The 13,829-nt window shown below is 38.2% G+C and overlaps 1 protein-coding gene across 4 annotated transcripts in view; it reads right to left on the reverse strand.

Annotated features, from left to right (window-relative positions):
- The window catches only part of LOC139717484 (synaptotagmin-14-like), a 70,772-nt gene that overhangs the window by 8,623 nt on the left and 48,320 nt on the right, over positions 1–13,829 (reverse strand). For all 4 annotated transcript variants that reach the window (XM_071629013.1, XM_071628993.1, XM_071628999.1 and 1 more), the window contains one exon: positions 4,162–4,280. In XM_071629013.1, the coding sequence (XP_071485114.1) occupies positions 4,162–4,280 (119 nt within the window). The remainder of the gene's footprint in view (positions 1–4,161; positions 4,281–13,829) is intronic.

Consider the following 13,829-nt stretch of genomic DNA (forward strand, 5'->3'; position numbering starts at 1 on the left):
ATCATGTTGGTGCTTCAATTCAATAATAAGTACCATTGTGTTAAAATTAGTAAACTTATTTACAGTATATGGCATTTGAAATCCCTTAAAGGGGATGGCTAGTAACTGATCAGTGGGAATCAGTGGGAATGCTGGAGGATGATTGTTACAATCCTTGTGGGATTCATTTAAGAGTACATTATATATCTATTGTTGTGTGAAAATCATTTGCTTCAGAATGGTCTCATATTCAAGTAATGTGCAGTTTAATGTTTCAAGGTTAGCGTGCCTGGTCAGTGACGGGGCATTAATCTGCACATTACTTGAATATGAAACCGTTCTGAAGCAAATAATTTTCACACAACAGTAGATATATAATGTACTCTTAAATGAATCCCACAAGGATTGGAACAATCATCCCTCAGCATTCCCACTGATTCCCACTGATTGGTTACTAGCCATCCCCTTTAAGATATCATACAAATTCCAATTTTCACACAATTATCAATGTGTATGATCATTTCAATGTTTTGATTTTTTTTTTACAATTTTCCTATGTTTTTCCTTCTTTCTTCTTAGTCAAAGTGCATGGTATTTGACACACTTTTTCATAACATACCTACCAATATTTTCATAAGTTATCAAGATTTACTGGGTTTTTTTAATGGTATATCATTTTTTATGTTTCCCTATATTTCCTTTATTTATGTGCCACCAAGTTTCATAGTCGGCCATTAAAGTAATTGGTCGTGCATCAAAATAAAAAGTTAGTGTTGAGCCATGAAGAGAGTAAGATTTCCTCCTAAATACACTCTCATTCATGTAACAGCCAGCAACAATGATATCAATGCATTTTATGTGCAGATAACAGCTGTCAACTACAGCCAGTGTAAGTGCTCTACAAGAAATATATTTCATAACAATAACATGCATGTTTACTGCTGTACTCTGGCAAACAAAGTGTAAGCAAGGAGGTTTAAGAGTTGGAGTTCCAACTGGCTGTAATTATTCAAACAGTTGTCAGATTTCTATTGATGTACAAAAGAATTTCACAGGTGCATTTGTGCATCAAACATCTAGCAAAGGAAATAAGACGGTTGTGACTCCATTCCCTTGAACTTGCTTGGTGTAAGTATCGGACAAAATTAATGTACTAAAGTGGGCATGTATGTAGGACAAATACAGAACAGAAAGAAGCAACTAAATATTAAATAACATATTAATCAAGTAAGAACTAATATTTTCATACATCATGTGTTAGCAGCCTGTTCATTTAGCACAATAAAAAAAAATATATAACTCATAATCATAAACTATAATCATTCATAATTTACATAGAATGCGTCCACTGCACTAAATCTAGATTTTTGAATGTCATGTACTCCAAAGAATGTCTGTTTTGAATAAATGATTAATCACCATGCATGTGTACACTTGGTGCAATCTCGGCACACACACATAAAAAAGAAAAATCATGGTGTTGCTGGCAAATATTTGCCCACGCCCTGAATTAATCCCTACAGCCCACAATCTTTTGATAAGCAATCATGGGTAAACGAAGCCCCCCCCCCCCCATCCTCTTAATCCAGTCACGTCAAGCGCCCACGTCAGTTTACATTTGCTGGTATATGCTGTTGCAGCATAAATCTATAGATCACTGACAGTTATACAACCAGATGTATTGAGAAAACAGTGACCATTTGGTATTCCCAAACTGCAATAACTTTTTGTAACTCTGTAGCAAAACATACTAATGCCACTATCTAATGTTACATGGCAGGTTTTTGGCATTGGTGAAGATCCCTTTTGTGGGTCATCAAAGCAGTCTGAACAGGGAGGTTTCCCACCTCCTTGGTCTGAACCAGAAATGTCCCATGCCATGGTAATACACACATTCAGTACAGGGAGTGCCTTTATTCAAGTAAGAAATCAGAGATTCAAGAAAGCACTGGGAGAGAATATGTCACATCTTAAAACAGTTTATATAGCTTAGGTATAGAGAATATTATACAAATATTGACTACTTGAAGGGACATAGTTAACACTATTTGCCCAGAGGTGATTTCCCAACAGTTTTATGTCCATCAACTTCATCTTGGGGTATACCATTGTTGAGAAATCACCTCTGGGCAAATAGTTTTAACCCTTTGACCCAAAAGAAAGCAGCTAGTCAATATTTATTTTATATACCACATCCCACTTAATTCTATGACATATACAATATTGAAATAAAGGCAGTGAAATGAAATTGTGTCATGCTAATGATCTGAGAAGAAAGAATTACCTAAAGTATCATTTCACAATGCGCAAATATAGATATGCACACAAGTGACATGAGCACCAATGTGCAAATGTAGTCCCCCAAAAAAATACGCTTATGCACATCTTGAAAGAGCACTAGACAACTGCCGATGAGCAGCATAGCAAAAACTATTGACTGCACTTCTGACCAATCAGAATTGAAAATTCATCAAATGAGGTATATAAATAAGACACAAAGAAAAAATAGAATATAACGAGAATATTAAGTTGTCAGTGGTGTACAAGAAAGATGGCAACTGTACAAGAAAGACCTCACAACTTTTTTGTTCCAGTTACTGAGTTTTCTTTCAATTGTGGCTCTTTCCAAATGAAGCAATTTAAAAGGAGGTTTCACCTTTCTGTGCCAGAACTGTCACTGTGTGACAGACATGACGCATTAAAAGACTCCATTATTATTATTATTATTATTATTATTATTATTATTATTATTATCATTATTATTATTACTATTATTATTATTATTGTTATTAATATTGTTATTATTATTGTTACATTATTATAAATATTTTTTTCATTATTACTATCATTATTATTATCATCATTACCATTATTATTGTTATTGCTATTATTATCATTATAATCATTATTATCATTATCATCATCTTTATCATTACTATTACCATTATTACAAAGGCACTTCAGCTGAGTTAATTATGATATATCACTGACGATACATATAAAAGGAGCTACACATTATTTGCAATTTTTATGGGCCATGTCTGTAAAAACAATATTTGCCAGTGCATGGAGATATGTAGGCCTACAGTGTACCTGTACTGCTTGGTAAAAAGTACATCTACACAGTCCATAGATTACTTAATGAGGTGTAGCATGTTGTTCAGGAGAGGCCAATACGCATGCATGTACCCAAAGGGGTGATCATGAGTACTCTGGTAGACTTTTCATGATGACACATGATATGAATGATGGCAGGCTAGCATGAATCTATGACCATGAGTAAAGGCGCATTTAAGCAATCTCCTTAAGCATACTATATCATACTGCACCTGTGCCAGAGGAGCCCTCAAACACTCATAAAGTGTACTGTACCAAGCCATTATTATACCAAGCCAAAAGTAGACGTACCACTTCCTGATGTGCCCCAAAAGCGTACTATAACCCTACCAGAAGTTGGCATGAGAAAAATGTGCATAACAAGCACCTACGTCATACTAGGGGTTTTCACATCAGCCTGATAAAAATCCGAGCTCGAGATATTTTTCGCGATCGCAAATTAGCGCGATATTTCATTTCCTACTCACATCAGCCCGAAGAGAATTAGCCCAAAATTTTTTCGAGCTAATTCGACAGGTGAGCATGCGCAAACAGTGTCGGGTATACCAGTAGAGCGTGCGCTTTCGGGTCACACACGCTAGGCATGATGGGATGCATCGCGCTAATTTCTTGAGGCATTTTAACATTATCAAATAGCGCACTAGTTCGCAAATTATCCTGCTTTTTCAGAAATTTCCCGAGTTGGATTCAAGAAATTTTCTCGATCAGAGCGATACATTTAGCGCGCTAATATGTGTTCACATTATCAAATAGCAGGCTATTTCGTGATCGGGTTAATTTCAAAAGTCAGAAAATAGCGCGCTATTTCGAAACATCAGGCTGATGTGAAAATGCCTAATGCAAAGAGTTGATTCTCTTTGTTTAGAACACCTGTATTGAATAGGGTAAGTGTGTCATGTGCATGACCCTGTTGCTACAAAATGTGCGACCCCCTCTAAAAATAACTCGAGGTACCAGTATCCTTTCTCCACTTATATGGAATGCTCAAATGCTCCAAATCTGGCATGGTTCGCCCTGGTTTGCTTTTAAGTGCTCGCGTACGTGGCCATAGTCAGTCTCGCTCACCTCTACGATGTCCTCCTCATCATCAACGAGGGGCATGTCGTCCAACATCTCTGATTGCACTGGGCCCTCATCATCGAGGTCGTAGGAGCCCTGATCGTCTCCATCCTCTGCCCTGATACCTGGAGGGAAGACATACAGAAAAAAATTGTACATGGCTGCAAGAAACCTATCACGCATTCACTGCATAGAGATTGAATAACCAGGTGAAAGGTGGATATTCCATGAATAAGTTTGATATACCTTCCTCATACATATAACTTTTGAAGAAATACAGGTCAAAAACCATCTCTTTTTTTTTGCAGGCTCTCCAAGTTTTAGTAGATTTTCAGTTAAATTCGATTTGATGTTGGCTATTGGTTCTCGTGAATGTGAAATTCAAATCTTGGCTCATTGCTTTATCGTGAATTTCCTTCAACACTCCGGGCACCCTCCACCATAGGACAAAAAGATTAATCTCAATTTTGCTGTTGCACATAATTATGGCAAGCAGTCAGACTTTTGCAGCCTCTCTGGATTAATTGATATGTGTGGATTTCTATACGAGATCTTCATCTCCAAAAAAGTGAAAAGAATACAAGATCAAAACAAAAATTCCTGCAAAAGTAACTTATTAGTACTACATCTGTGACAAAGTTAATCACCATTTTTTTTTTTTGGTGGTGGTGGTGGTGTGTGTGTGTGTTTGTTCTCGACACGGATATTTGCAAGAATTCCACAATATTATGCACAATTGACTAGCCCTACAGAGTAGATACTGTAACAGTCCAATGCTCAATGGTGAACACTGTGATGTGACAAATGTTTTACATAAACTTCCAATGACTCCTTTTTTCCTCTAACTCTTGTATATCAAAGCATGAAACCAAGTGTAGACGCAAATCAATGTCTGTTGTCACTGAGCAAAGCATACAAGTACATTCCGCAGGGTTTCGACGCATGGCCAACATGATAACTGAACGGAAGCACACTGTCTTTGTTAAAAAAGAGTTTGGTTCAACGCTCACCTTTACTTGCACACTCCATAAAATACAAGAGTAACCAGCATTGCAATTAGGCACCCATTATCACAATTCACATGACCGCTGTGTGTGTGCAATGCTATGAAGTGCAGACTTACCATGTGCAATTCTAATGAAACAATGCATACCGGTACATGTACATCCAATAGTAAAACTTTCACGTTTGAAACACAACCTACGCAACCTACACCAGATTATTTAACATTACAAAAACCTCCTACGGCATGCCAATGAAGTTAAAAAAAAATCTGGTAGAAGAGAAGATTGTCATGAGATGTGGTTAATTGATTTACAATTAATAAAAAGTTGGTTAGTAACATTCACATCTACCAGTATACACTTTGATGCAATTTCTACACACATAATGCATGTCACATGAAATGATCTATATTTGAATCTAAGGTCAAAATGACACCCCACTCAAGGTAAAAATGTATTCATATAAATATCCACTAAATGCCTCAGCCCGTTGAGGACGAGTCCCGAGTATACTCGGGCAGGTGCCTATGGGAAATGTGTGTTGTAGCAAAATCATCAATGGGTTGAATAAATGAGGCAACAATATTGATGCTTTATTGTCTTGCCTCGAGGAAAAGGATGCGTCTTCCCAAGATGTGAAACTATTACTTTGTGAATGTGCATAGATATTGTACGCTGTACATGTTTCAGTGGCGCACCGGGCGCAGGCCCCCTCTTTATTTTTGTTTAGACAAGGGAAATAAAAAGAAATGGGGGGCACATGCACCCCCTTTAATTTTGTAAAGGCGCCTCCCCTTTATGGAATTCCTGGATCTGCCCTTGTGTTATGTCATTTCTGGCTTTGAAACTATTGAGCAAAATGATGCTCTAGACTACCAGCCTTCCAGTGTGGCAATAAAAGGTGTTATCTCTTTCTCTCCATGTATCTCTCCATGTAGCATCAGTCCAGCATTCAGCACTATGACAATATCATACCTGTTAAAAGATCCACATAGATGGAGGAAAGCCTACAATGTACTTAAAAGCATGGTATGGTACACATCCCCTACAAGGGAGTAGGCTATACTACAGTTTTGAATGACAATCATACTCCTAAACTAACATAACCTCATTGGTCAATTGATGTAATTAACTTTTGATTCTGGTTAGCAAGGAATAATGCTGAACCCACATCTAAAAGTATATATTTCTGTGCCCAAAAATCAACCACGGGACCACACTCCTATCATCCTCAAATAATCACAAGAGTATGTTCAAATGAAAACTCTAGAAACAGACACAAATGTGGTGTAACTGAACTGTACAAGCTTTGAGTGCACCTGCATAGCTCAGCATACATGTAGATTAGTTGAGATCTGCATGTTAAATGCATTATGCGTGATCACTCAGTCTTATGAAATGCATGCCGCGGAACTTGACGAAACATGTAACCTATTGCACGTATTGTAACTGTCGAGGTGCATGTAATGTCTGAATATGATAGACAACAATCTTTATCAGGTTCATTCATCAAAGGAATGTGCTGTCATGTGAGGCATACTTTTAGTTTTTTTTTTTCATAATAAGTGCTTGTGTGTATACATCTACTCAGGTAATCAGTCAAAATAGGATTTGCACAACACATAAACAACACAATGGATACTGCTGCACAGCAGGACTATACAGACCTACTTTTACATGTGGGTGGATTTCTTTTTTTTTTCTTTTTCTTCTTCTTTGATACAAGCAATGGAAACATGGCATTTTGATATTTGGCCTACAGTCATATTCAATGGGCAAATTGTCCCATCAGTTCTGAAAAGAAAGAGCATCAACTTAAGGTCACGACATCAGATACATACAATGAACAGTTTTGCTCCTCTGTACAGTTATATATCCATATACATATATGTACTTATCTTGTATGTACATACTGCTGACAATTCATTGGCACTTTATGAATAATTCTGATGCATTAATAGTGTATGACACCAAACATTCACTAACTTTTGAATACGAAATAGAAAGGAAGATTTTTATAGGTTCTCAGAACAAACATAATGTGCACGACAGATGCAATGAAGATATACAGTATGTAGAGGCATATGAGGTTGCAATGAATTTGCAATAAATGTGTCATCAATTACATTTGTATGCAGTGACTGAAATATCTTCATTCATTTCATGTTCGGGGGAACAGCTCATATTTCAAAATTGTATTTCTTCTGTGATTACATGTCTGTGAGCTAAAAAATCTCTTTTGAGTCCTTTTTGTTTTCTAACTTTGTAGCTCTCTTTCTCAAAATTTTGAATTCTGAGTGGTACTCGAAGTAAAGGCTAAAGGCTGAATGGAGCATAAAATGACAGTGGTCCTGTGTTATCGGTATGTCATTATAAACATCTAAATCCCAGTGCCATAGCTGAATTAGCTGACAATTTTAACTCTTCCATGTACCAAAACAACAGCCTTATTTTACATATTTGTTTGTTGTGATCACCACTACCCAGTATGCAGAACTTGTCATGCCTGAACACCAACCACAAGTGTGTGAACCAGCAGATATGCAACTCTGGTATGATTGTTTGGAATAGGCCTACTACCACTGCTTTTAGTTTTCCAAACTGCAAAGGCTAGGCCCCTAAAAACAGAAAACCTTGACATCTACCTTGACTGCTGTACCACTAATGCCCACACATCTTTCAAAATTATGTCGCTTACCACCCCCACCCCCCCCCCACCCCAATCACCACTGAACAAGCAAAAGAGCTAGACAGATCAAAACAAACAAGAATACTAGAATACAAATGCCCTACTCACCAGACAATTCAATTCAACAGCTAGCTCACACAGCAGGGAGAGAGAACAAGCCTATGACTATTTGACTGTACTACACTGGCCCTCTTCTTTGTGTATGGGTATCCAAAAACTTTTTCATTAGCATGTTCGACAATATGTACCATTAACCTGCAATATGCATCTAGGTGCACAGACAGTTAAAGCATTATGAAGCTTTAATTTGCTTAAATTCAATGCCAACTCTAATTATTTTACATGAAACAACCTGCCACAGTTTCTTTTTTTCTTTCTATAATTTAATGGTTTATACAGTACATGTACCTCTCAAAAGTGCAAATCTGTCTCTTTCCTACAAATGCTTCTATCAAGCATTCTATTCTGTTTATCTATTTGATCTTCTTTCTGATTTCAATCTCTTTAACATCTCACTACCTTGTTTCATATCCCATACCCCTTTCCTCCCTCTTAAAAAGAAAATTGAACACAATGAAGAACAGCAAAGGGAAAACGATCTAGGTGAGTACCTCCTGTGAAAGGAAAAGTTCCTTAAGTTTATGAACCATGGACTCAAACTGTCCTGTCACCAAACATAATCGTACTACACTCCTTCAGATTCTCAAAAGTGAACAATACAGACAGGAAGAGATCGATATAAAAGATGAAGGAGAGACAGCCAAAACATGCTTAGCAGTCCATTCTCTGGTCTCCTTGGCATGAAAGCATTTCCTTTGTACCCCCAGAAAAGTGTGTGTACATGTATATTATGTATGTGGGGTTTTTGTGCTCTATTCCAACATTCTGGAAGATGGCTTTTGTACAGTTTCAAGGAGGGGGGAGTGGGTTAAAATCTGGAATGATATGTTAGAGAGGAACATTATGATAACAGAAATATTATCTCACATAATACCCTAAGCCTCATCCTAGTCATAGGATTCTGGAATCCCAAGTACATGTAGATCCCATTTTTTTTTAATAGTTTTCATCATGGTGAGCAATAAATATTCATGGCTGGAAAAATCATTTCCTGCAATGTATGATATCTTCTCTCTCTTTTTTTAAAGTAATTTGCTGATAGGGGTACAAAAGGAACTCTTACCACAGTTGCCACATACATGTACAGGGTGGTTTTAAGGTATCACCAAAGGGTTTGGACTGGGACATACTAGACACCTTTCCATCTTCACTCACACAGTTCTATTTTATTTTATTGTAAATAGTGAAAGCACTTAAAAGCACCATCAGCCAGTGTCACCATTGCTCAGTCCATCCCAGTTTAGCTTTCTAGTCCTGAGCTGCTGCAGGGATTACTCATTCAAGGTTCAAGGCTGTAATGTGTAGCTAATCACAACAGAAGGGACACTGTCTACAGCGCATCTTTAAATGTGTAAAAATTTCGGATCTGTTTGATATTGCTTGGCAGTATGTTCCAATCTTTTGCTGTTTATGAGAGAAGAGTTAGTAAGTGCATTTTGAAGTGCCATGCAAAAGAGAGAGTGGTTATCGAGATGGTAGCACTGGGCCACATACCGCTCACGTCCATTAATTCGTATCTCATTCATCAATCCCTCATATTTTCATTCATCATCTTTGTGAAATGTGCAGTGAGGCAAAAACAACAACAACAACAACAATAAAAAACCACACCATAAAACATGATACACATGTATTGTTCTTTGAAGGGAAGCCTTCATACACTGATGTAATAAATTAGAGTCACAGGTATCTGTAAAACTTGATACCGGTACTGAACCTTCAACTGGAAAGGGGTCAAATGCTATCACCTTGCATTTTAGTGTTAATTTTAATCTTGTCAAAGAGGACACTTTCATGCTACAACCTTGGTGAAATGTGCAGTGAGGCATATCACACCATAAAACTTGAGACACATATGTATGGTTCTTTGAAGGGAAGGCTTCATATACTGATGTAACAAATTGGAATCTCAGGTTTCTTTTTTAAAAACTGGTTACTTGTATGGATTAGCTGGAAATGGGCCAAATGCAACCATCTTGTATTTGCTGTTACTATAATTCTATCAAAGATGACATGATCACTCTATTAATATCACCAATTGTAGAACACCATTGAAGGATCTCACTGAATAAACATGTATCCCAGTCTTGTAAAACCTACATTTGAAATACATGCTTTATACTTGCTATAGTAATTATGAATAAATTGATATAAATGCATTTTCCTTGATGGTATAGACTATTAGGTTTTTTTCCTTAAGTCATTAGACATTCAGACCTGAATGGCACACACCCTAAAAATCAAAACAACTACTTTGGGTGCAAAGAGAACACTGAATGTCCTTTTCAAGACTGCAGTCATCTGAATTAAAAACAAATAACCAACAAATCAAATGTAAAAAAAAGCCCAAAAACAAAAATAAAAACAAAACATGACATCATCCTAACATGGGTACAATTGACACAAACACAATTGTCATCTACGGGAAGACATCTTTCCTTCAAATTAAATCTTTTAATGATCAGCATGGTAGCAAAGTTGGAATAGAGCCTGAGAACAAATTAACCCCTTCTTTTCTCATCTCTTATTCTCTCTCTCTCTCTCTTTCTTTTTTTTGGGGGGGGGGTGGAGGGGGGGGGGAGGGTGGGTGGGGAAGTAATGGTGGCAAGCATGACCTGGAGAGTTTCAGTGCATGTATGGCAGCAGGTGTAGCATTCCTTTAAGACTATTCATCAAGGTAAAATATAATTGCCTTTGGATGCTCCGGAAATTACTTGCCATTTTCCAAAGGTGCTGACTCCATGGACTCTTCCAATACAGGCTGCACTGCTACTGATCCATTCACCAAGGAGCCACCCCCACTCCGTGCCTCCGAAACAACCGATCTCACATCACTTTTGCTCCCCTGCAAGCTGTCTGCCTTTTGGATGCTGTCAGACACGCCGGAGTCACACATCTCCACGGCATCATCCTTGATGACGTTGCCGTTGCTCTCTTTGCCATCCTCAGAGGTGGTGGCGTCCGCGTCGGTTGTCCGGGGCATTGACCCAAAGAAAGGGAGAAACCCCGGGCAAAGTTTGAGGCACAGTAGAGAGCCCATCGCGACCGCCTGTACAGCCTCGGCGATGGCCAAAGACACAAGGTGACCACTTGTCAGATATGTACAGTGCAGCGATTGATGAAGGGGGTCTATCACACACACTCCAATTCACATATGACATGCACTTCCAATGCAGAGAAATAAATTTCCAAAGAATATGCCGGTCCTAATAGTGCTGTCAGTCCATGCTAAACACCAGACGGAAAGTCAAATAGTGGGGGCATAGTCCAAGTACCAGGTATGCCATCCTTTATTCACAGTGGCTGAAAAGGCTGGGTATGAGGTGATCACTTCAGAATGTTTCTATGGAAGACAACACAGGCACACCTGTTAACTCAAGTAAGTGGTGCATGTTTCACCTACGACCACTTGCTGCAAAACCTCTGACCCAAATGAAGCCACTCTCCGCTGTAGAGAGAAAACATGAGAACTGCTCTTGTCGAACATTTGCTGGTAGACAGGACTCCATCAAGAACAACAACAAGCAATAACAAAATCACACGGCTCCAACTCCTTACTGTAGAGTACTGTTGCTAAACGTAGAAAGGCACAAGTGGTTCATACAGGCCTATCCGTAGGCAATACATGTAGTCTCTCTTACCAACAGTTCCATTGCAGTGGGTTCTCCTTTTTTTGCCTTTGTACGAACACATTCATTGGGCAGGAAAGAAAGAATCACATGCCATTCTTTTGCAAACTTCAACACTCGCTTCGGCCAGGGACGCGCGAGCGACACTGTTGAGCGAGCGCAATCTGGCGAGAATAATGACTGCAGTCTTGCCAGAGTTGCACACTTCAGTGACCCTGCTGTGGATTTAAGCAATCTCCAAAGGCACTGTGAAAGGGGCGAAGAGTGTGGAGAGAAGTTTTGTATGGGTGGATGGATAGTTGAGGTGGACTGAACGCTTCACTTCAATCCCATACAAAAGGAGCTATTTCACATCAGATTCTGGCATCTTGCTCTTTCAAATTCATAAGAATTGCAACACAAAGACTTGCCTGGACAGAGCTGCTCTCATTCCCCCCCCCCCCCTCCCGTTCCCTTTAAAGCACCCGAAGGACAGACACAGTGAATCTCAGTGGTGAATGTTGCTAGCCTTGCTTCCAAGCCACTCCCTGGTCTCTCACATCTTGGTAGTAAAAAGTCTTGGAGAAAGGTCAGGTCCAAGTTTATTCAATGAAGATATGGATGAAAGTTATCTCATCTTTTTCATCACTTCCTTTTCATAGTGTTGCAAAGTTACAGTTTTCTCTCTCTCTACTTTCTTTAAAACACAACAACAACAACAGAGTTGCATTGTCAGAAAAAATGAGCATTTCTTGCGAGAGATTATGTGAACATGGTCCCAGTGTGTGGCCATGTCATTTACCAAAGGGTATTACTATAAGGATATAATAGATTAATGTCTACTGATGTGATTCATCGACATTAAAGCAACCTATAATTTGTCTTCTAGCTTGATTCAATTTTTATATCCTTATAAAGCACTCTGTCTCTGCCTCAATAGTAGTTTGCAAGCAGAACGCCCACACTGTTCAGATCAACACTACTATGGAGCTAATTCAGTACAATGCACTTGTAGCAACTTAAAAAAACCCAAGTTGATATTCTATGACATTCTTTGAATCAAAAAGATAGTGGACAAAGTGTACAAATGTATCATGAGACTTAGGGAGGCCCTACAAATTACCTCAGAGAGATTGATTTATTTCTGTACTTCTATAATCATTCTCCACAAACTTTATGTCACGTTTCGAATACAGTCAAACCTCCCCTAGCACCTACCTGCCATATATGGCCACAAAAAAAAAAAATCCTTCCTCCCCCGAAGAAAAGTCATGTCAAAGACCCTGTGTAGAGCAGTCACCTGTTTTATGTGGCCAACAGCCACCAATATTGTATCCCATATAGATTTTAACCTGTGACAATGATTATCACTGCTGCATTTACCTGCCATTCAGGCATTGCGATGAATAGATTAATGAAAAGTTTGCTGCCTGCATGCTTGCTTGTGTGTGATAATGCGATCGATAATGGCATTAAACACACATACATAAGTAAAATATGTTACAGTTAGAGTTTAAATTTCATAATGGGCCACAAATTTTGACTCTTCTTGATGTATTGATAAATTGATAAATAAATGAATACATACAATCAAGTAGAAAAATAACAAATACCTAGATTCATACATGAGTAAAAAAAGAGTAAAGGGAACATGCATTGTTGAGTCAAACTACTTAGTGCCCTACAGAAGCATATCGGATCTACATCAGAAAATCACTGGGCACATATGCTCCTGAATAGAGGACTTCCGCAACACTGTGCAGAGAGCATGTAATCTGGTATGAGGAGTTGTGGTACCAACACAAATATGATAAACATGAAGGGTCATAGATTATGGTCGCATGGTACTTTCCATATTGAGGTGATGAATCAAGACTCTCAGAGCATTTACGTGGAAAAGTTTATGCCTCTTGAATACTCCTGTAGCTTTTACAAGGCGAAGCACCCCCTTTTTATTTTGGTATTCATCTTCATCACTCCTAGACATATGTCTGAAGTGCTGAAACATGATACTTTATAAACTTTCAAAACTGATATTGATCAAAGCAGTGAAGTTTTGTCCTTGGTTTTTTTTTTTTTTTGCAGTTTCTAACATTAAAGGACAAGTTCACCTTCATAAACATAAGGATTGAGAGAATGTAGCAATATTAGTAGAACACATCATTGAAAATTTGAGGAAAATCAGACAATCCGTTCAAAAGTTATGAATTTTTGAAGTTTTTGTGCAGTACCCGCTGGATGAGAAGACTACTG

This window comes from Diadema antillarum, unplaced genomic scaffold (genome assembly GCF_040938485.1).
Source record: "Diadema antillarum isolate AM-2024a unplaced genomic scaffold, OU_Dant_1.0 scf00000007, whole genome shotgun sequence".
Lineage (NCBI taxonomy): Eukaryota > Metazoa > Echinodermata > Echinoidea > Diadematoida > Diadematidae > Diadema > Diadema antillarum.